We start from the raw sequence: 20195 nt of genomic DNA on the forward strand, positions 1-20195 counted from the left end.
TTACTCTATTCCTAAGAGGGAAATACGGCCAACTGAGTAGAGTGGAACATGTAGAGAAGGTAAATGACTATTCATGAAGAACACAAGCCTGTCCTGACTTGTTTTCAATTTTTATGAGATTCTTTAGGTTATTTGTTGCCAAAAAGATCTTTTGGGGAACAGAGATTTGAAGTGACAGAGAACCGATAGACATCCCGCTAAGGAGGGTAAATTCTAGAAACTTAAGAGTATACATATATGGACAAGGGTAGGGATGGAAGGAATTCTGAGTTGGTATGATTGGTCTAGGCTAACAGTTGCCCTTTTCTCTCTTAGGATATGCCCATTGAGGTCTCTTACGTCTTTGAGGGCCATTCGTTAGTTCACAGGTAACGAACAGTTGGAGGCTTTTTTTTTTTCTCATAATCTCTACCCCCAACGAGGCTATAACTCAACATCTCGAGATCAAGAGTCGCATGCTCTACTGACTGAGCCACCTAGGCGCCCCTAGAGACTTACTTTTAAAAAGGTGGTGGGAAAAGGTCATCACACCCCAGGAACTTAGCAGGCCCATAGCCACAGATAATTCACGTAATGGTTACTTTTCTTCTTTGAACCACCTACCCCATTACGATGGGCTAAAAGTAGGATTCTGCCCTTGTTCTAGAAAAACTTTTTTAATGGCTTGGTTTCCAGCAATTAGAAACTTGAGGACGAGTTGCTGAAGTAGGGTGGGAACAAAGTGGGTCATGTCTGTTGTTTCTATGGGAAACTTCACAATCACATGGAAGTAGGTCCTATATAATAATCTTTTATTTGTACAGGACCTCTTTTAAAGAATCTTTCCATATCAACTCAATGCTTTTATTGATTGGGTCTATGGAATAGAGACAACCTTCATTCCCCACCCCCAAAAGACTTTTTGCTTACTAGGAATGTAACAGAATAAACAGGGAATCCCTGTCTCAATGTTTTGTTTTATTTTAAAAGGTTTTAGTATGTTTGTTTTTCTTCCTCTGCAGACCAGGAATGACTCGCTTTCGAGAAAAATGGCTGAGGGACATTACTGAGGCCAAAAGTATTTTAATGGAGTCAATTGCCTTCTAATTCAATGGTGTCTAATTCCTATAGAATGTTTTAGGATGGGATTTCTAATTACAATGTATTAAAAATACGATACTGCACATCAAACCACAGAATGTTTATTGAATAATAAACTTTTGGCAAACAATCCAACTGTATTTTTTTTTTTTTTTGCATTCATTCATTTTCCATTTGGCAACTTCCATCACATTAGCAGAGTAACCAGTAAGTTGTTTTCCATTTTCTAAATGGTTTTTCCCATCACTACCTGTATCACTTAGTCTTAACAGGTATAGAAGCCAAGTTTAGAGATTTGTAAAATTCACCTGTCAGACTAAACGGAGGTGGACACTTGGCTGCTTGTTCCCCCATATGAGCCCAATTCACTAGTGCACACATACCTCTTTATGGGCATAACTGGGGAAAAGAAAAGTGGTGGTAGTTCTACAGCTCATAATATTTCCCTACTAACAGACCCCTTCCTTCACTTAAGTGAGTAAGTTAAATAATACATTCGGAAACTCTGAAACCGGGCATGCCGCCTACCGCAATACAGCATCACAACCATGACGGCAACAGGGTGGCCTGAGGACAGGAGGCAATAAAACAGGGAATGTTCGATAGCCACCCTTACTTTGTCTTCTTCCAGCCTAACACCAGATCATCACTTGTTCTTACCATCCCTATGAGGCTGTCTTACCCGGCTGTAAAGTTTTAAAACACCAAAGACAAGATAGCATTACAGGTGATTACTTACAAGTACGTCAGAATACGTATTTACGTAGATAAGCCCTGGAAGGGAACACAGAATACTAAAGGCAATTGATGTGGTAAGACTGTGGGTAATATTTTTCTTCTTTTTTTAACTCTTACATTTGTGCAACAGATACAAAAGGAGGGAAGATCTGATCAGAACAACAGGCAAGGAGGTGGAAAACTAGATAAGTCTCCCTGAAGAATAAAACATAAATTTCAAACACAACACCCCTCCTATTTGATTTATGGCTCAGATGACTAAGCACAGTTTGAAGCAGTAACTCTCATGAGCTCAAAATAAAATACTTTTAGCCCTTTTCTTCTTCCCTCCTCTTCCCCAAAGAATACGCTACTGAAGCTGTTCTTTGGTAGATCTTTCCTGAACAAACCCCTGATGAAAGAAATGAAAAGTTCTGAAATACATTAATATATTTTTTTCATTTAGTCAACAAGCATTTGTTGACTATCTAGTCTGTGGAGGAGACAGGAGAATCCAATAAAAATCCACAATAATCCTAGATCAGAGCTGTTGCATTTAAACTACCTTGCCTACTGAAAATAAGAGTGTCAACTCATTCAGTCTCTAGGAACCAGTAATAAAAAATAATGTTCTTAGAGAACAAAATTCTTGAGTAGGGATTATAAATTTTGGTTTTACTACACAGGAAGTAAATGGATTACACCTCATAAATTTGGAAACTTAGTTTCCTTTTGTCTTTTGGAAGTAAGAGATTTACTAGGTTAGGCAGCGGCAACAACGATAAACAGAAATCACTTCAGATTCAGGGGTCATAAATGTTGCTACACGCCAAATGGTTTAGCTGTGGGTTAAAGGTAGACACTTTCCTAGAATATATGTTAGATAGTAAAACTTTTCATCTATACTTTGAAATACGACTGCCTTATTTTAAAACTTTGGAAAAAAACACTTTCAACTATTACAAGGAGAAAGGGCATTTTATAAGCTCAGAGTTAGAACTTCCCCATCCCCCAGGTAATTTAGATTTATCCTAGACACATAACAACACAGCTCAAAACAAACTTAACAAAAACAGCCAAAACTTCCCTTGTCCCCTTTCCCCTTCACTCTTGTGACCTAACAACTCAAACTGAACAAAATAACGGAAGAAAAAGATCATGAACTAGTCCCAGAATTTTCCATTTCTCCCAAACTTAAAAGTCAACAGTAGCCACAAAAAGTGATAAAGTGAGGAGTTCTATACAAAGTTAAACTGAATGACAGATGTAAAAAATAAACTGAAAGGTTTAACAATGTTTAAAATAAAATATGCTTATTACACAAAGGACAGACTTAAAATACGTTTACTATCATTTTAGCTTCATCCTTACGAAACAACGATGTTGAAAACAATACTTCATTAAATTTTTTCCTATGAAACTCCTAACCGCAGTGGACTCCGATTCATTTCCAGTATTCAAATAATGACCTAAGCACAACTCAGATGGAAATAATGTACTCACACTGGCACAACAGTAGACTTCCTAACATTTTATACTCGGAAGAACCATTTTTAAGTAAACCTTTAAGAATTTAAAACACTAATGTTCACGTCTTCAACTCAGTACGTCTGTGGGTTAGTTTGCTTTTTGGCTTGTTTGTTGGATTTGGGGATAGAGAGGTAGGGACTGAAAACAAAATACATTATTTCCAGGGCGGACTATGTATTATACAGGTCAATTTTCAAATTCCAGATTTCCTCTTTTCAGCAATGCCTTCATCTTATTAACACAAGTGGCCTCCCGTATGTTTCTATCAAGACCATTTATAACACATTCAACAGAGAGAAGTGATTAATTTCCCACAAGTTCAGTTGCAGTGGGGGTAGGGGTAAGGGTGGAGGGTGGGCACGATGTAGAGCTAAGAGTAGCACTGGCCCATGGTGTGAGAGTTAAGTTTCTTGTCTTATTGACACTTCCTCTCAATGCCACCTCCCCGAATACAGTATGATCTCATTCGTAATTTGGATTTTTAAACCAGAAAGTTATTACAGTCAATCCAAAAATAACCCAAAGATCTTGCTAAAATTATATCAATAAGCAGCTTTTTATTGAAGGACTAAAAGAATTAAATAGAAGGCACAGTAGCACTGTAAAGCTTTTTCATTTTTCAGATCATAATAATCTTTTTGTATGTATATGTGGAACCCAGACTTTTTTTTGTTGTTAAAAATGTCTGCTGAACAATCAGAAAATCCTTATTTGTCATCTTTCCCTTTAGTTTTTCGGTATACCATCTCTCGAAAACTGGCCAGAATCTTGTTTTCTCTCTTTCGCCTCTCTTCTTGGTTAAAGGACGCCAGGGCTCTCTTCTCATCAGCACTATAGATCTGGTTCTCTTTCCGCAGTCGCACGGCCTCCATTCGGCGATGCCTGGAGATAATTTTATTTTTGGCTTAATTTCTCAGTAATTACTCTTATAGTACTTCCCCACTAATCCTGTCTTAATACAGAGGGGCCTAGTTAAAAAACTGACCGACAGAAATTGTTTTGGTCATGGGTCGGATTTTCAAAAGATCATTCATTTTATCTGCCGATGTGTCCTTTGATTCATTTGTAGTATTCAAATAATGATCTGATGCTCTGTCAACATCACGAAGGTTATCAACTTCAAATACTAAGGGCGTAAAAACAACCAAAACTAGCAAACTATTAAACTTCCTATGTGATATGTGGAATTTACCTTTGGGGAACTGACAGTAAGACAGAAGAAAGATTTAACTTGTCATCGATCAGGTGGAACTTCCTCAGGGTTCTAATTTATCACACAATCAAAAGAACCAGGTCTAATACTACAATAGAATTGAGGAATTTCGTGAGTGGATTTAATAACTTCCTTAGAATCCAGTAGCAGCTCAAAGAAAAGAAGGGATTTAGCACAAGGGCCAAATAAGGAACATGGGGGGCCGGGGCTGAGGGAAACTACTGTATCATCTTCAAAAGGTCTCCTTGCTTAGAGAGAAAACTTCAAGAAACTCTTTTATGTATATGTAAACCAACCCTACACAATCGGTTTGCGATCAGGCTTGAGGTATGTCTAGAAAAATAGAGAAAACTGAGTAAGGAAAAGGGGAGAACCATTTCAGGTTAGTGTGAAGGTGGGGGAGCAGCAGGATGGAGAGACAAGGAGATGACAATGTATTCAAGGTCGCTCAGGGTACAGTGAGTTTATTTGGAACACAAAGTGCTATGTGAACAATGCTATAAAACATTTATGCACCCGTCTCCTAGTACGTGGGAAAGATGTTCTCTTGGGTATCTAGGAATAGAGTTGTTAGGTCATAAAGTATATGAATGTTCAACTTCCCAAGATGATAGGAGACTTTTCCAAAGTGGTGGTACCAATTTATATTACCACTAGCAATATTTAAGAGATCCTGTAGATCCACATCTTCTCCAATGCTTGGTATTGTTAGAACTTTGAACTTTTGTCTATCAAATAGATGTAAAATGGTATTTCGGTATGTTCTTGATGTCTATTTCCAATGATAATGAACATCTTTTTATGTATGTGTAAGCCATATATTTTTCTTCTAACAAATGCTTGTTTGTGTCATTTTCCCATTTTTCTTTTGGGTGGTTTATAGGTATTTAAATATCCTCAATACTATCAGTTGTAAGATCTTGTCCCAGCTTGAAACTTGTCTTTTTCCTTAAGTGGTGTCTTTTGATGAACCAAAGTTGTTACTTTTAACCTAGGCAAATTTATCACTATTTTATTTTATGTTTAAGAAACACTTTCCCACCCCAAGATCTATTAGATATCTACTCATATTTTATACTAAGAGTGTTAAAAGTTGTTTTGACATTTAAGTCCTTTATCTAGCTGCACTTTTTTAGAAGTTTATTTATTTATTTTTGAGAGAGAGAGAGACATAGGGAGGGAGGGTAAGAGAGAACCCAAGCATGCTCCATGCTGTCAGCACAAAGCTGACACGGGGCTACATCCCGCAAACCGTAAGATCATGACCTGAGCTGAAAGCAAGAGTCGGACGCTCAGCAAACTGAGCCACCCAGGCGCCCCTGCACTGATTTTTAAATATGGTGATGCAGGGTTCTACTTTCATCTTTTTCCAAACGGATAACCATTTTTCTCCTGCTCCATTTACTGACAGTTCTTTCTTTCCCCAATGATTTGACATACCATCTCTTTCATATAACTTAAGTTCCACACATGTATGGCTCTGCCTCTGGGCTCTGTATTTTATTCCACTGAACAATTCATTTGTTCCCCTGTGCTTTCTAAAGTTCTGTAAATTTCTTAAGTCCTCATATCTGGGATGGCACATCTTATCTTCCTGTTCTGCTTCTTCAAAGGTGACTGGGCTATTCTCAGCCCTCTAGTCTAACTTATAAAACATTAAGTTTCACATAAAACTCTGTTGTGATTTTGACTAGAACTGTACTGAATCTACAGATCAGTTTGGGAAGAACTGACAACTTTATATAATGCCTTCCTCTTTAATGTCTCTTAATAATGTTTTATAGTTTTCTCTATAGATGTCTTAGGCATCTTTTAACATTTATTCCTAAATCCTTAATATTCTCTGATACTATTATAATGTTGGTTTCTTTTTATTTAATTACATTCTCTAATTGTTTCCTGGTACATAGAAATGCAATTCATTTTTATGTATTAACCTTACATTGGACCATTTATTAAACCCTCCTATTATTTAGAATCATCTGGATTCTTAAGGATTTTCTATGGAAAAAAAAGTCATATCATTCACAAAAAATGACAGTTATATCCTCCTTTCCAATGCTTATGACTCATTTCTTTCTGTCTTACTGTGCTAGTCCTCAGAATTCCAAGATTCTGGAGTAGCTTCAGGTGTTCTGCAAATATTTGCCTCCAACTTTATTTTAAAATATTTAACTATTTTTAAAAGTTTATAAAGTTTTTAAAAATCCAAAATTCAGGTTGATCTTGGTACTGATGCCCTGTTAGTTCACTCTAATCATTCTTCTTCGTACTTTGCTTTTTCTTCCATAATTTTATTTTCATTTCCCTATGCTGAACCTGATGTCTGTCATAATCGTTTTCTGCTCTTCATTCTCAGAATCCACAGAGAATTAGAGACTCCACATCCTCTGACTCTACAGAGAACTAGAGGCAAACTCAGAAAACAGGAAACACTGTCTCACGAAAATGATTTCCTCCTACCAGAATGCCACATTCTTCATGGAGCAGTGTTAAGTGACTGAATTAACTATATCCTCTAGAAAACAAAACTATCCGTACCAAAATACAAACTAGGAAAGGACACTGGAAAGACTGATTCTTTGAAGTTGGAGAGAGAGCTGATTTTGAGGCTGAGTTGCACACACAGTTGCAACTTTAGACAACCATGTTTATACCAATAAACCAGTAAAACCAGTACTATATAAACCAAATAAAACCAGTATTAAACCAAAACGGTTTATGTAAACCAAATAAAACCAGTATTAAACCAAAATGTATACTCTACGTTTCATTAGGAATGATCACTTAATGAAAATCACTTACCAAAGTACAATTATGATAGTGAGAAAGGAAAAGATCTAACCATGGAAACTGACCTCGATGCCAATAACTTACCTGCTACCACTCATTACATAACCCGAGCATTCGAATGATGCAATTTCTTCACTTGTCAAGCCAATTTCACCTCTTCTTGGGATACGTTTCCCAGCTTTTACATATTCAGCCATAGCTGCACCCTCACCAGGCAACAGTGCATGGCCATAGCTACAAAGTAATTCAGAATTCAGAAAAGTTCATTATAAAAAACTCATCATCTAAAGAGAGCACAAAAACATCTCTCAGAAAACAGCACAAAAATAACAGTTGCTGGGCAGCAGCAGGCTGGGAAGCCCAATGTGAATTACTTTAATTAGTGAACATTGCACTCTGACCTATATAACTAACCCAGAAATAAAGACATGCTTTGGAAGAACAAAAGAACTGAAATGAGTGAGTACAGATTCATGGTTTACAATTATGGATCAATTTATGTCTATAAGCACTGCCTTTACAGCTTCTGCCCCCAGCTAATTCCTTTCCCCTTCTTTCCCTTTGAAGAAAAAAAAAAGAAATATCTCAAATTAACATACTTTTTAAGCTTATAACCAGTAATAATGCTATCCAGTAACTATTATCTATTAACTTTTATTTGAGGGGACTTTAAAAACTACCATCCCGGAGAGAGCCAAAGCATAAGAGACTCTTAAAAACTGAGAACAAACTGAGGGTTGATGGGGGGTAGGAGAGAGGGGAGGATGGGTGATGGGTATTGAGGAGGGCACCTTTTGGGATGAGCACTGGGTGTTGTATGCAAACCAGTTTGACAATAAATTTGATATATTAAAAAAATAATAAAATAAAATAAAAACTACCATCCCTTCATTCAAGTCATTGACTGCATCTTAAATACATAATTAAACTCAAAGCTTAGAATACAAAAATAATTTCTGTTCTTGTGGAATTTACATCCCAACAAGGACATAACTGCAATACAAGGTAGAACACATGAAACAACACACAAAAGAAACAGAAAATACTTTGAGGACGAAAGGGTTAAAGAAGGGTAGGAATTACATCTACTTGTGGAGGGAAGGTACTGGGAATCAGCACATGATCCCTCCTTTTGAAAGGGGTTTTAAAAGATGGTAAGGATTTTGACAGGAAGAAATTGGAAGTAGTAAAGAAACTAGGGCTGGGAAAAAAAAGGGAAGGCATGTTGGGGGAAGCATAAGGTAAACAAGGCATGACATGGGAAAGTGCACAGTAAATGCAGGAAGTTTTAGTTCCGCTCACTTGGAACCTGGGGTGTAAATAAAGGAGTAGAGGGTGATAGGGTTGGAAAGGTAAGTCAGGGCCATACTTTGATGAAGGGACTTTAGTTATTTTAAGTACACAGTTACTTACTTCAAAGGTTTATCATCCTGAGAGGCAAGTGTTTTCGGAGCCTCTGGGCCAATTAAGTCTGAGGGTTCTTCAGGCTCTGCAGGAAAAGATGTTCATAAACAGATTCACATTTTGACTAATCAGTTAATTTAATGTTTTTTTTTTTTTTTTTGGAGAGAGAGAGAACGCATGTGTGCATGAGCAGGGAAGGGGTAGAAAGACAGGGAGAGAATCTTAATCATGTTGGGCATGGAGCAGCCCAACACAGGGCTCGATCTCACGACTGACTGACATGGGATTCGATCTCACAAATGTGAGATCACGACTGAGCCATCCAGGCACCCCATGTTAATTTAATGTTTTTTTTATCTGTTCTGAGTCAAAGTCTACCAGAAGAACCTACTTGATCGATCCTTCCAGGGATTCTCCAGAAACTCTTCTTGGGAATCTTTAGAGCTTGAATCACTGGAATCTTTTCTATTCTTCTTAGACTTCTTTTTCTTATATTTCTTCCTGTAATGATTATAATTTTATACAAATACAATTAATAGCCCCACATTAAAGGGAATCTCATTTTTTAAGGCAATGAAAGACTGATAAAAATATTTAAATTTTCAGCTCATTAAAATTTTTAGAGAATTTTAATTAAAAAATCTTAACTTCTTTAACCAAATCATGTTTCACTATAAGAAAGATCCCTCAAGGGAACAATGAAATACAGTTCTCATGTTGTAGAAAGATAACAAATAAAGCAGTTTAAAAACCAGCTCTTACCAATTTGAGCATCAATAATTTGAAGTGTAATGGATTAAAATACGTCAGATATGTCTGAATCCTTGGGTTCATAATGATACTAAAAAAGTCCAAATCATTATTTTGAAAATTCATAAAACAAAAAAAGTTTTTTAAAAAAGTAATTATCTTGCCTTTACTATACAAACTACTTCAGGGCAACCAAATAGTTGATGAGGGTTGATTTCTCTTATAAAATTATTCTACCTAAGAAAGCCAGAATTATACTATCACCACTTTGCAATCCCTAATGAAATAAGGGATCTAGGCAATGACCATCCATGGCTATTAATAGGACAAAAAGAGACAATCAGACATTATCTGCCTCCTGATGAAGTATGCACCACCTATGAAGTATGTGTGCCAAAGACTCAAATCTGAACCTTATCAAGTCTCTAGACCTTACTATCAAAATATATGAAATACAGAGGACAGAGAACATGTTACAAAGCACACAATTAAAATTATAATCAGGGGTGTCTGGCTGGCTCAGTCAATGGAGCATGTGACTCTTGATCTCAGGGTCGTGAGTTTGAGCCCCACACTGGCTATAGAAATTACTTAAAAATAAAGTCTTTAAAAATAAGAAGAATTTTAAAAAACAGAATCAGGGGCACCTGGGTGGCTCAGTTGGTCAAGTGTCCAACTCTTAATCTCGGCTCAAGTCATGATCTCATGGTTTGTGAGATCAAGCCCCATGTCAGGCTCCATCCAAACTGAGCTTGGAGCCTGCTTGGGATTCTCTTGCTCCCTCCCAGGCTTGTGTTTGTGCTCTCTCTCTCAAAATAAATACTTAAAAGTACAATCAGCAAAACCCATACTATAGGAAACTCTACAGGTAAATGATTTGGTTTTTTAAAAAGTAAACAGCAAAACAAAAATGGAAGGGGAATCAATTGATTTAAAGAGGTATAAGAGACATATCAATAATCACAATTTATGGACATCATGCATTTATTTATTTATTTTCTATTTTTTTATTTTATATTTGAGAGAAAGAGAGAGAGAGTGCGAGCGAGTGCATGAGCGGGGGAGCAGCAGAGAGACAGAATCTGAAGCAGGTTCCAGGCTCTGAGCTGTCAACACAGAGCCTGACGCGGAGCTTAACCCACCAGCTATGAGATCATGACCTGAGCCGAAGGTGGATGCTTAACCGACTGAGCCACCCAGGTGCCCTTATGGGCATTATTTAGACCCAGATTTGAATACACTGTAATAAAAATCTGCTGAGAATTGAGGAATTATTGCTAAATTTCTTAGGCATGATAACAGCTCTGCAGTTATGATTTTCTCTATCTTTTAGAGAAACATGCTAGATTATGGACAAAATGACATCTGGGATTGGTTCTGAAATAATGGGGGGTGGGCAGTGGAGATTGCCAAAGAGTTGAAATTGTTCAGCTAGGTGATGATTATACAGGGTACCATTATACTATTTTATTTATCATTATTTACTTATAACTTTATGTAATTTTATATATATTTTAACTTTTCCATGATAAAAATTGAAGAGAAAAACTGACGATCTGTGTTTCTTCTTCTTTTCCTTTTTCTTGGCTTTCTTTCCTCTTCTTTTTGTATCTTCATCTGCAAATTAAAGCACATTTTAATTAAAAACAAAAACTTAACTCTAAAACCCTAGTAATTTTGATTAAATATCCTACTGCTGCCCTATTTGCTGTTACAGAGAAATTTATCAATTCAAAAATTTATTGCTACTGATCAAAATATGTGTTAGGCACCAGGGACACAGGAATTAAAGTCATACTAAGCCTTCACTGTGTGAGATAATAGTATGGTGATAAGTAGGAAAATGTCATTTTTTAGAGATGTACACAGAAATTTTTAGGGTGGCAGTATGATATTTCTACTTTACTTTGAATATCTCAACAAAAAAGATGATATTTAAAGCAAATGTCAAAATACTAATCCCACGAACTGTGAGATCATGACTTGAGCCGAAGTCAGAAGCTTAACCGACTGAGCCACCCGGGTGTCCCACTAGTTTTTTTTTTTAACGTTTATTTATTTTTTGAGAGAGAAAAAGGGCAAGCAGAGGAGGGGCAGAGAGAGGAAGACAGAGGATCCAAAGCAGGCTCCGTACTGACAGCAGAGAGCCCAATGTGGGGCTCAAACTCACAAACCGCGAGATCATGACCTGAGCCAAAGTCGGACACTCAACCGACTGAGCCTCCCAGATGCCCCAAGCTAGTTCTTTTTAAAGTCAGTTTTATTACAAAAGCACTGCATGCCCGCTGTTCAAGCGAGGAAGGCACGCCGCACGCAGGGAGAGACTGGCATCACAGGCAGATGGACTTCTGTACCAAGTAACAGAAGCGAGAGAAAGAACACGGACTACTGAGGAGACGGAAAGCACGTCTCAGGCTACAGAGGACGCTGCAAGAGTGACAGGGCACGTGTGATTAGACAGGGAGCCAGCAGGGTCCAAACTTTACCCTGAAGGCCACAGAGAGCCACTGAAGGATTGTACGTAGGGGACAGACACGCTCACACTTGTGCTCTAAGGAAGTTCGCTCTTCCAGCAGTGAGGAAGGAAAGTGACAACGGGGGCCAGGAAACCCAGGTGACATCAGAGGAAAAGACACCTTCATGTCATGTGTCCCCAGAGGTGGCACCCTCTGTCAATCATCAGCCAGGAGAGGGTACAAAAAGGTGGCTTTTTGAGAGGCACCACCCCACAGGGGGTGTCTTCCATAAACCAGCTGCTGGCCCGAAAGGGTCCTTTATGATGTGCCTTTTTATTTATTTATTTATTTTTAATTTTTTTAATGTTTATTTATTTTTGAGAGACAGAGAGAGAGAGATGGAGTGTGAGCGGAGGAGGGGCAGAGAGAGAAGGAGACACGGAATCTGAAGCAGGCTCTGGGCTCCGAGCTATTAGCGCAGAGCACGACGCGGGGCTCGAACTCACGAACCGCGAGATCATGACCTGGGCCGAAGTCAGACGCTTAACCGACTGAGCCCCCCAGGCACCCCTATGATGTGCCTTTTTGTTTTTTTTTTTTTAAATATATATTTTTTAATGTTTATTTATTTTTGAGACAATGCGAGAGACAGAGTGCAAGCAGTGGAGGGGCAGACAGAGGGAGACACAGAATCTAAAGCGGGCTCCAGGCTCTGAGCTGTCAGCCCAGAGCCCGATGCGGGGCTCGAACTCACGAACCGCGAGATCACGACCTGAGCCGAAGTCAGACACTTAACCGACTGAGCCCCCCAGGCGCCCCTATGATGTGCCTTTTTGACAACGGCACCGAGGTGCCCACCGAGCGTGAGGATGACACACAAGGGCCGCTCCTCGGGGCCGATGCGGCCCTATGGCTTGCTCGCTGCCACACGTCTCCCAGCCCAACCTCGCCCCGGTTCACTGCCACACGCCTTGTGCAGCCACACACAGCCAGTCGGGAGCCACGCTGCTCAGGCTTGAATCCCAGCTGTGCGACCCTGAGTGCCGCGCTTACCAGCTGCTCTGGGCCCTGCGTCCTCGGCTCTAGGACACATTCTACAGTTACCGCGCGGGGCAAGCAGCGACAACGAACACCGAACGCTTGGCAGGGTGCCTGGCACGGAGGCAGCGAGCGTTCCACAACTCTTGGCTGCCGCTATCGCGTTTAAGAACCTTCTTCGGAAATAAATTCTAAGTAGAATGAGTCGTGAAGCCAGGCTCGCAGAGCGATGCCGGCCTTCTTACCACTGGAGTCCGTTTCAGAGTCAGAGTCACTGTCGCTGTCAGAATACTTCTTGCGTTTTCTTTTAGATGATTTTTTCTTTCTCTTTTTCTTGGACCTTTCTTTTGAATGACTAGACTTCCTCTTCTTCTTCTTCTTCTTTTCTTCTATATAAAACACGGACATAAAATTAACTTCTAAATATTATGATTATCAGTTTTATTGTATTTGAAATACTGATAAAGAACAAATGATAGGCAATTTGAGTAAAAGTGAAGTATATTCAGCTATTTATAAACACTTTTTTCAACTTCTCAATTAAAAAGCTCTGTATTTTAAAAATACCTTCTGAAGTAGAAGCTGAAGTAGTGCTTTTCTTTGGCTCATCATCCTCTACTGGTGTGTGTTCATCAGAGCTGAATTTAAAGAAGATGGTTATAAGAATCAGAAAAGTGATAAAATGAGGAATATAAAAATATGGAATTAAAAATTTTGGGGGTGCCTGGGTGGCTTAGTCCATTAAGCGTCTGACTCTTGGTTTCGGTTCAGGTCATGATCTCACAGTTCATGAGTTTGAGTCCGCATCGGGCTCTGTGCTAACAACAGGGAGCCTGTTTGAGATTCTCTCTCTCTCCCTCTCTGCCCCTATCCTGCTCACTCTCTATCTCTCTCTCTGTCAAAATAAGAAATAAAAAAAAATTTTCAGTGATGACACTGATTGTCCAAGAACCATTAAAAGCAAACACTGAAATAACTTGGTAAGGGTATAGTTTGAGGGTCTATCACATTCAAAATAATATAATAATCACTTACATTTGCATAATGCTTTAGAGTTTACAAAACACTATTCAAACTGAAAGCAATATGTACGATTTATATTTTCAGAAGAAATCACAGGGCAAATGTATGGAACCATAAGGAAAGATGGAAAAAACTAGAGACAGGAAGGCTAAAGGAAGACTTCATGATTTTAATCTCAGTGTATAAAGGACATATGGTAGAACAGCAACTGTTCTGTCTCCCCAGAGCAATTAGAACCTAACACACTACAAGATACAGAGATTTAATTCTATTGTAGATAATTCCGAAAATGAATATATTAAAATTCTATAATAGTTTAGAAGAGAAGTTTTCATACCATATAATCTTTTTAAAAAAGTTTTATTTGGGGCACCTGGGTGGCTCAGTCAGTTAAGCATCCGAGTTCAGCTCAGGTCATGATCTCACACTCCGTGAGTTTGAGCCCCACATCGGGCTCTGTGCTGACAGCTCACAGCCTGGAGCCTGCTTGGGATTCTGTGTCTCCTTCTCTCTCTGCCCCTCTCTTGCTCATGCTCTGTCTCTCTCTGTCTCAAAAATAAATAAAAAACATTAAAAAAAATTTTTTTAAAGTTTATTTATTTTGAGAGAGTGACAGACATATAAAGAGAGAGCATGGGAGGGCAGAGAGAGAGAGAGAGAGAGAGAGAGAGAGAGAGAGAGGATCCCAAGCAGGCTCCACACTGTCAGTGCAGAGCCTGACTTGGGGCTCAATCCCACCAACTGTGAGATCATGACCTGAGCCAAACTCAAGAGTCATATGCTTAACCAAATGAGCTACCCAGGTGCCCCTATCATATAACCTTTTAATCTGAAGATCACATCTGGAATAATTTAGGTATTGCCTGGAAAATTATTTTTAGGGTTCTTTCCAACTCATTCTTTCAGTTCAGATTCTTTGACCATTTTCCAAGGTATCTATAAGAACAAGTTTCAGATAATAATGCTATCACTGTCACAGGATACAAGTTTACCTGTCAAGCACATTGTTTCAACTCAAAGTAGACACAGATAGAGGAGAGGGAAGAAGAACCTCATGAACAGCACCAAAGGGGAAAAAAATAAGGAAAAAAATAATTAGGCCTTCAGATATTGTATTAATTTTAATTTTATTTTTGAGAGAGAGAGAGAGAGAGTGCACACATGCAAGCAGGGAAGGGGCAGAGAGAGGGGAACAGAGGATCTGGAGTGGGCTCTGTGCTGACAGCAGCGAGCCCAACAAGGGGTTGAACTCATGAACTGGGAGATCATAACCTGAGCCAAAGTCAGACACTCAACCAACTGAGCCACCTAGGTGCACCTAGGTACTATTTAATACAAGAAAACTAACTAGGGGCACCTGGCTGGCTCAGCTGGTTGACCATGAGAGTTTTGATCCTGCCATTGTAAGTTTGAGCCCCATGCTGGGTGTAAACATTTCTTTTTTCTTTTTAATTTTTTAAACACTTATTCATTTTTGAGAGACACAGAGACAAAGCGTGAGTGGGGGAGGGGCAGAGTGAGAGGGAGAAACAGAATCTGAAACAGGCTCCAGGCTCTGAGCTGTCAGCACAGAGCCTGACGTGGGGCTTGAACTCATGAACCACAAGATCATGACCTGAGCCGAAGTCAGATGCTTAACCGACTGAGCCACCCAGGTGCCCCTGGGTGTAAACATTTCTTAAAAATAAAATATTGGGGGGAGCCTAGGTGGCTTAGTCAGTTAAGCGTCTGAATTTGGCTTGGGTCATGATCACACGGTTCACGAGTTCAAGCCCTACATCGGGCTGTCTGCTGTCAGCATAGGGCCTGCTTTGTTGGATCCTCTGTCCCCTCTCTCTCTCTGTCCCTCTTCCTCCTCAAAAATAAACATTAAACAAAAACCTTGGGGGGCGCTTGGGTAGCTTAGTCAGTTGGGTGTCTGATTCTTGATCTCGGCTCAGGTCACAATCTCACGATTTATGGGTCTGAGCCCTACATCAGGTTCCTTGCTGGTAGCATGGAGTCTGCTTGGGTTTCTGTCTCTCCCTCTCTCTGCCCCTCTCCTGCTCTTTCTCACTCTATCAAAATAAATAAACTTCATTTTTTTAAAGTTTATTTACTTGTTTGAGAGAGACAGACACAGCATAAGCGGGGAGGGGCAGAAGGGGGGGAGAGAGAATCTCAAGCAGACTCTGTGCTGTCAGTGCAGAGCCTGATGCGGGGCTCGAACTCATGAACCATGAGATCATGACTTGAGCTGAAACCCAGAGTCTGACACTTCACCGACTGAGCTACCCAGGCACCCCACGCCTATTGATATCAGCTCAGGTCCTGATTTCACAGTTGTGAGATCAAGCCCCCTGTCAGGCTCTGCGCTGGCAGCACGGAGCCTGCTTGGGATTCTCTCTCTCTCTCTCTCTCTGCCACCCCTCAAAATAAATAAATAAACATTAAAAAAAAAAAAGAGGGATGCCTGGGTGGCTCAGTTGGTTAAGTGTCCAACTCTTGATTTTGGCTCAGGCCATGATCTCATGGTTTGTGGGTTCAAGCCCTGCATCAGGCTCTGTGCTGAGGGCATGGAGCCTGCTTGGGATTTTCTCTCTCTGCCCCTCTGCCCCCCTCTCTCTCAAAATAAATAAACATTAAAAAATGTTAATACATTAAAAAAAAGAAAAGATGAATCCAAAGAGACTTACACCAAGACATGTTATAGTCAGTGTCAACAGTTCGAGATAAAGAGAGAATCTTAAAAGTAGCAAAAGGAAAACAACCAGTTATATACCAAAGAACCATAAGAACCGTAAGCCCATAAGCTGGTTTCAGTAGAAACTTTATAGATCAGAAGAGAATGGCATGATATGTTCAAAGTGCTGAAAGGAAAAAACTTACAGCCAAGATTACTCTACTCAGCAAGGTTCTTGCTCAGAAGTGAAGGAAAAATAAGGAGTTTCCCAGACAAGCAAAAGCTAAAGGAGCTCATCAATACTAAACCAGCCTTACAAGAAATGTTAATGGGACTTCTTTAAGTAGAACAGTAAATCATAACTAGAAGTAAGAAAATTATGAAAGGAAAAACCTCATTGGTAAAGGTAAACATATTAAAGGTAGTGGATCAACCACCTACATAGCTAGTATGAAGGTTAAAAGACAAAAGTAGTAAAATCAGCTAGACCTACAATAATTAGTCAATGGAAACAAAATAATGAGATGTAAAATATGATATCAAAACATAAATATTTGCGGGAGGGGATGTAATTCTTTTAGAATGCATTTGAACTTAAGTGGGCATCAACTTAAAATAGATTACTATATACCTAAGACATTATATATGAACCTCATGGTAACCACCGACCAAATACCTAAAACAGATACACAACCAATGAAAGAATACAAACCTAACACTAAGGAAAGTCACCAAATCTCAAGGGAAGAGATCAAGAGAAAAAGAAAGGAAGAGAGCAAGAGAAGAAAGGAACAGAGAAGAGCTACAAAAATAATCAGGAAAAAGTCAACAAAATGGCAATAAGTCCATACCTATCAATAATTACATTAAATGTAAATTTATTAAATGCTCCAATTAAAATACATAGGGTGGCTGAATAGATTTAAAAAAACAGGAGATGCTGCCTACAAGAGACTCACTTCAGAGACATACAGACTGAAAGTGAAGGGATGGAAAAAGATATTCCACACAAATGGCAACAACAACAAGCTGGGGTAGCAATAGTTATATCAGACAAAATAGACTGGAAAACAAATTCAATAAAAAGAGACAAAGAAGGACATTACATAATGATAAAGGGATCGATCCAACAAGAAGACATAAAACTTGTAAATATCCATGCACCCAACATAGAAGCACCTAAATACATAAACCAAGTATTAATGGACGTGAAGGGAGAAACGGACAGTAATAGAATAATAGTAGGGGACCTTCACACCCCGCTCACATCACTGGATAAATCATTCAGACAGAAAATCAATAAGGAAACAGTGGCCTTGAATAACACATTAGACTACATGGACTTAACATATATATACAGAATATCCTATCCAAAAACAGCAGAAAACAGATTCTTTTCAAGTGCACATGGAACAGTCTCCAGGATTGATCCCATGTTAGGCCACAAGACAAATCTTGATAATTTTAAAAAGACTGAAATCATATCAAGCATCTTTTCGGAACACAACAGTATGAAATTAGAAATCAATTATAAGAAGAAAGCTGGAGGGGTACCAGGATGGCTCCGTCGGTTAAATGTCCGACTTCAGCTTAGATCATGATCTTGCAGTTCATGAGTTTGAGCCCCACATCGGGCAATCTGTTGTCAGCGCAGAGCCTGTTTCAGATCCTCTGTTACCCTCTGTCTGCCCCTCCCCTTGCTTGCGCACTCTCTCTCTCTCTCTCAAAAATAAATACACTTAAAAAAAAAAGGCTGGAAATACACAAACACATAAAGGCAAAACAACTTGGAATTAAACAACCAATGGATCAATGAAGAAATCAAAGAGGAAATTAAAAATGGAAACTCAACAGTACAAAATCTATGGGATGCAGCAAAAGGAGTTCTAAGAGAGAAGGTTATAGGATATAGGCCCAACTCAAGAACCAAGAAAAATATCAAATAAACAATCTAATCTTACACCTAAAGGAACTAGAAAAAGAACAAAGCCCAAGGTTAGTAGAAGGAAGGAAATAATAAAGGTCAGTCGGTTAAGCATCTGACTCTTGATTTTGGCTCAGGTCATGATCTCATGATTTAGGATATTGAGCCCTGTCACAGAGCCTGCTTGGGATTCTCTCTCTCTGCCTCTCCCCCAAGTGAAAGCACACACGTGTGTGCGCATGCTCTCTCTCTCTCTCTCTCTCTCTCTCAAAATAAATAAATAAGCATTTTTTAAAAAAAGATCAGAGTAAAAATAAATGAAACACAGACCCCCCCAAAAAACAAGAGAAAATACCACTGAAACTAAGAGTTGGTTCTTTGAAAAGATAAAATTGATAAAACCTTTAGCCAGACTCAGGATGAAGAAAAGGGAGTGCCCATATAAATAAAATAAGAAATGAAAGAGGGTAAGTTACAACCAATACTACAGACATACAAAAATAATCATGACACTACTAAGAACAATTACATGCCAACAAAGGGAACAAACTAGAAGAAACAGATAAATTTCTAGAAATATAACAATTGTCCAAATGAGGAAGATTACAATACAGACTGGTTACTACTAATGAAATTGAATCATTAATAAAAAAACTTTCAACAAAAGAAACTCCAGGACCAAATGGCTTCACAGGTAAATTCTACCAGTTATTTAATGAGATAATACCTATCCTTCTTAATTCTAAAACACTGAAGAACAAACTCACTCACTCACCGACTTACTACAAGGCCAGCATTACCTGATACCAAAGCCAAAGACACCACAAACAAAAAAAATTAGAAGCCAATATCACTGATGCATGTATATATAGATGCAAAAGTCTGCAACAAAATATTAGGAAACCAAATTTTATACTACATTAAAAAGATCATACACCACACTCAAGTAGGAATTATTCCAGAATTGCAAGGATAATTCAATATCCAGAAATCAATGTGGATATACCACATTAACAAAATAAAGGATAAAAATCATATGATCATTTCAATAGATGCTGAAACACCATCTGACAAAATTCAACATCCAAATAAGATACAAACTCTCAGCAAAGTGGATATAGAGAAAAAATACCTCAAATTAAGAAAGGCCAGATATGACAAACCCACAGCTAACCTCATACTCGACAGTGAAAAAGCTGAAAGCTTCACCCTAAGATCAAGAGCAAGACAAGGATGCCTACTCCCACCAGTTTTATTCAACATAATACTGGAAGTCCTAGCCAGAAGACAAGAAAAAGAAATAAAAGGCATCCAAACTGGTAAAGAAGAAGTAAAACTGTCACTATTTGCAAAAGACATATTACATACAGAAAACTCTAAAGACTCCACCATCCATGTTGTTTGTCAATTGTACCTCAAAAAAAATTTCTTTGTGGGCAGTTGGGTGGCTCAGTGGGTTAAGCATCCAATTCTTGATTTTGGCTCAGGTCCTGAACTCACAGTTAAAGGAGTTTGAGCCCCATGGTGGGCTCTGCACTGACAGCACAGAGTCTGCTTGGGATTTTCTCTCTCTCTCTCTCTCTCTCTCTGCCCCCCCCCCCCAAT

At 38.9% G+C, this 20195-nt stretch overlaps 2 protein-coding genes across 3 annotated transcripts in view; one reads left to right on the forward strand and one right to left on the reverse strand.

Annotated features, from left to right (window-relative positions):
• The window catches only part of AKAP14 (A-kinase anchoring protein 14), a 19578-nt gene extending 18376 nt beyond the window's left edge, over positions 1–1202 (forward strand). For both annotated transcript variants that reach the window (XM_015083889.3, XM_053201616.1), the window contains 2 exons: positions 316–368; positions 1002–1202. In XM_015083889.3, the coding sequence (XP_014939375.2) occupies positions 316–368; positions 1002–1086 (138 nt within the window). In that variant the 3' untranslated portion in view covers positions 1087–1202. The remainder of the gene's footprint in view (positions 1–315; positions 369–1001) is intronic.
• The window catches only part of NKAP (NFKB activating protein), a 27307-nt gene continuing 8271 nt past the window's right edge, over positions 1160–20195 (reverse strand). The window contains exons 3-9 of the mRNA XM_027054404.2: positions 13549–13619; positions 13227–13370; positions 11041–11104; positions 9129–9238; positions 8747–8822; positions 7418–7567; positions 1160–4209 (exon numbers count right to left, since the gene is read on the reverse strand). Of these exons, the coding sequence (XP_026910205.1) occupies positions 4035–4209; positions 7418–7567; positions 8747–8822; positions 9129–9238; positions 11041–11104; positions 13227–13370; positions 13549–13619 (790 nt within the window). The 3' untranslated portion in view covers positions 1160–4034. The remainder of the gene's footprint in view (positions 4210–7417; positions 7568–8746; positions 8823–9128; positions 9239–11040; positions 11105–13226; positions 13371–13548; positions 13620–20195) is intronic.

The sequence above is a fragment of the Acinonyx jubatus genome, chromosome X, assembly GCF_027475565.1.
Source record: "Acinonyx jubatus isolate Ajub_Pintada_27869175 chromosome X, VMU_Ajub_asm_v1.0, whole genome shotgun sequence".
NCBI classification, from domain to species: domain Eukaryota; kingdom Metazoa; phylum Chordata; class Mammalia; order Carnivora; family Felidae; genus Acinonyx; species Acinonyx jubatus.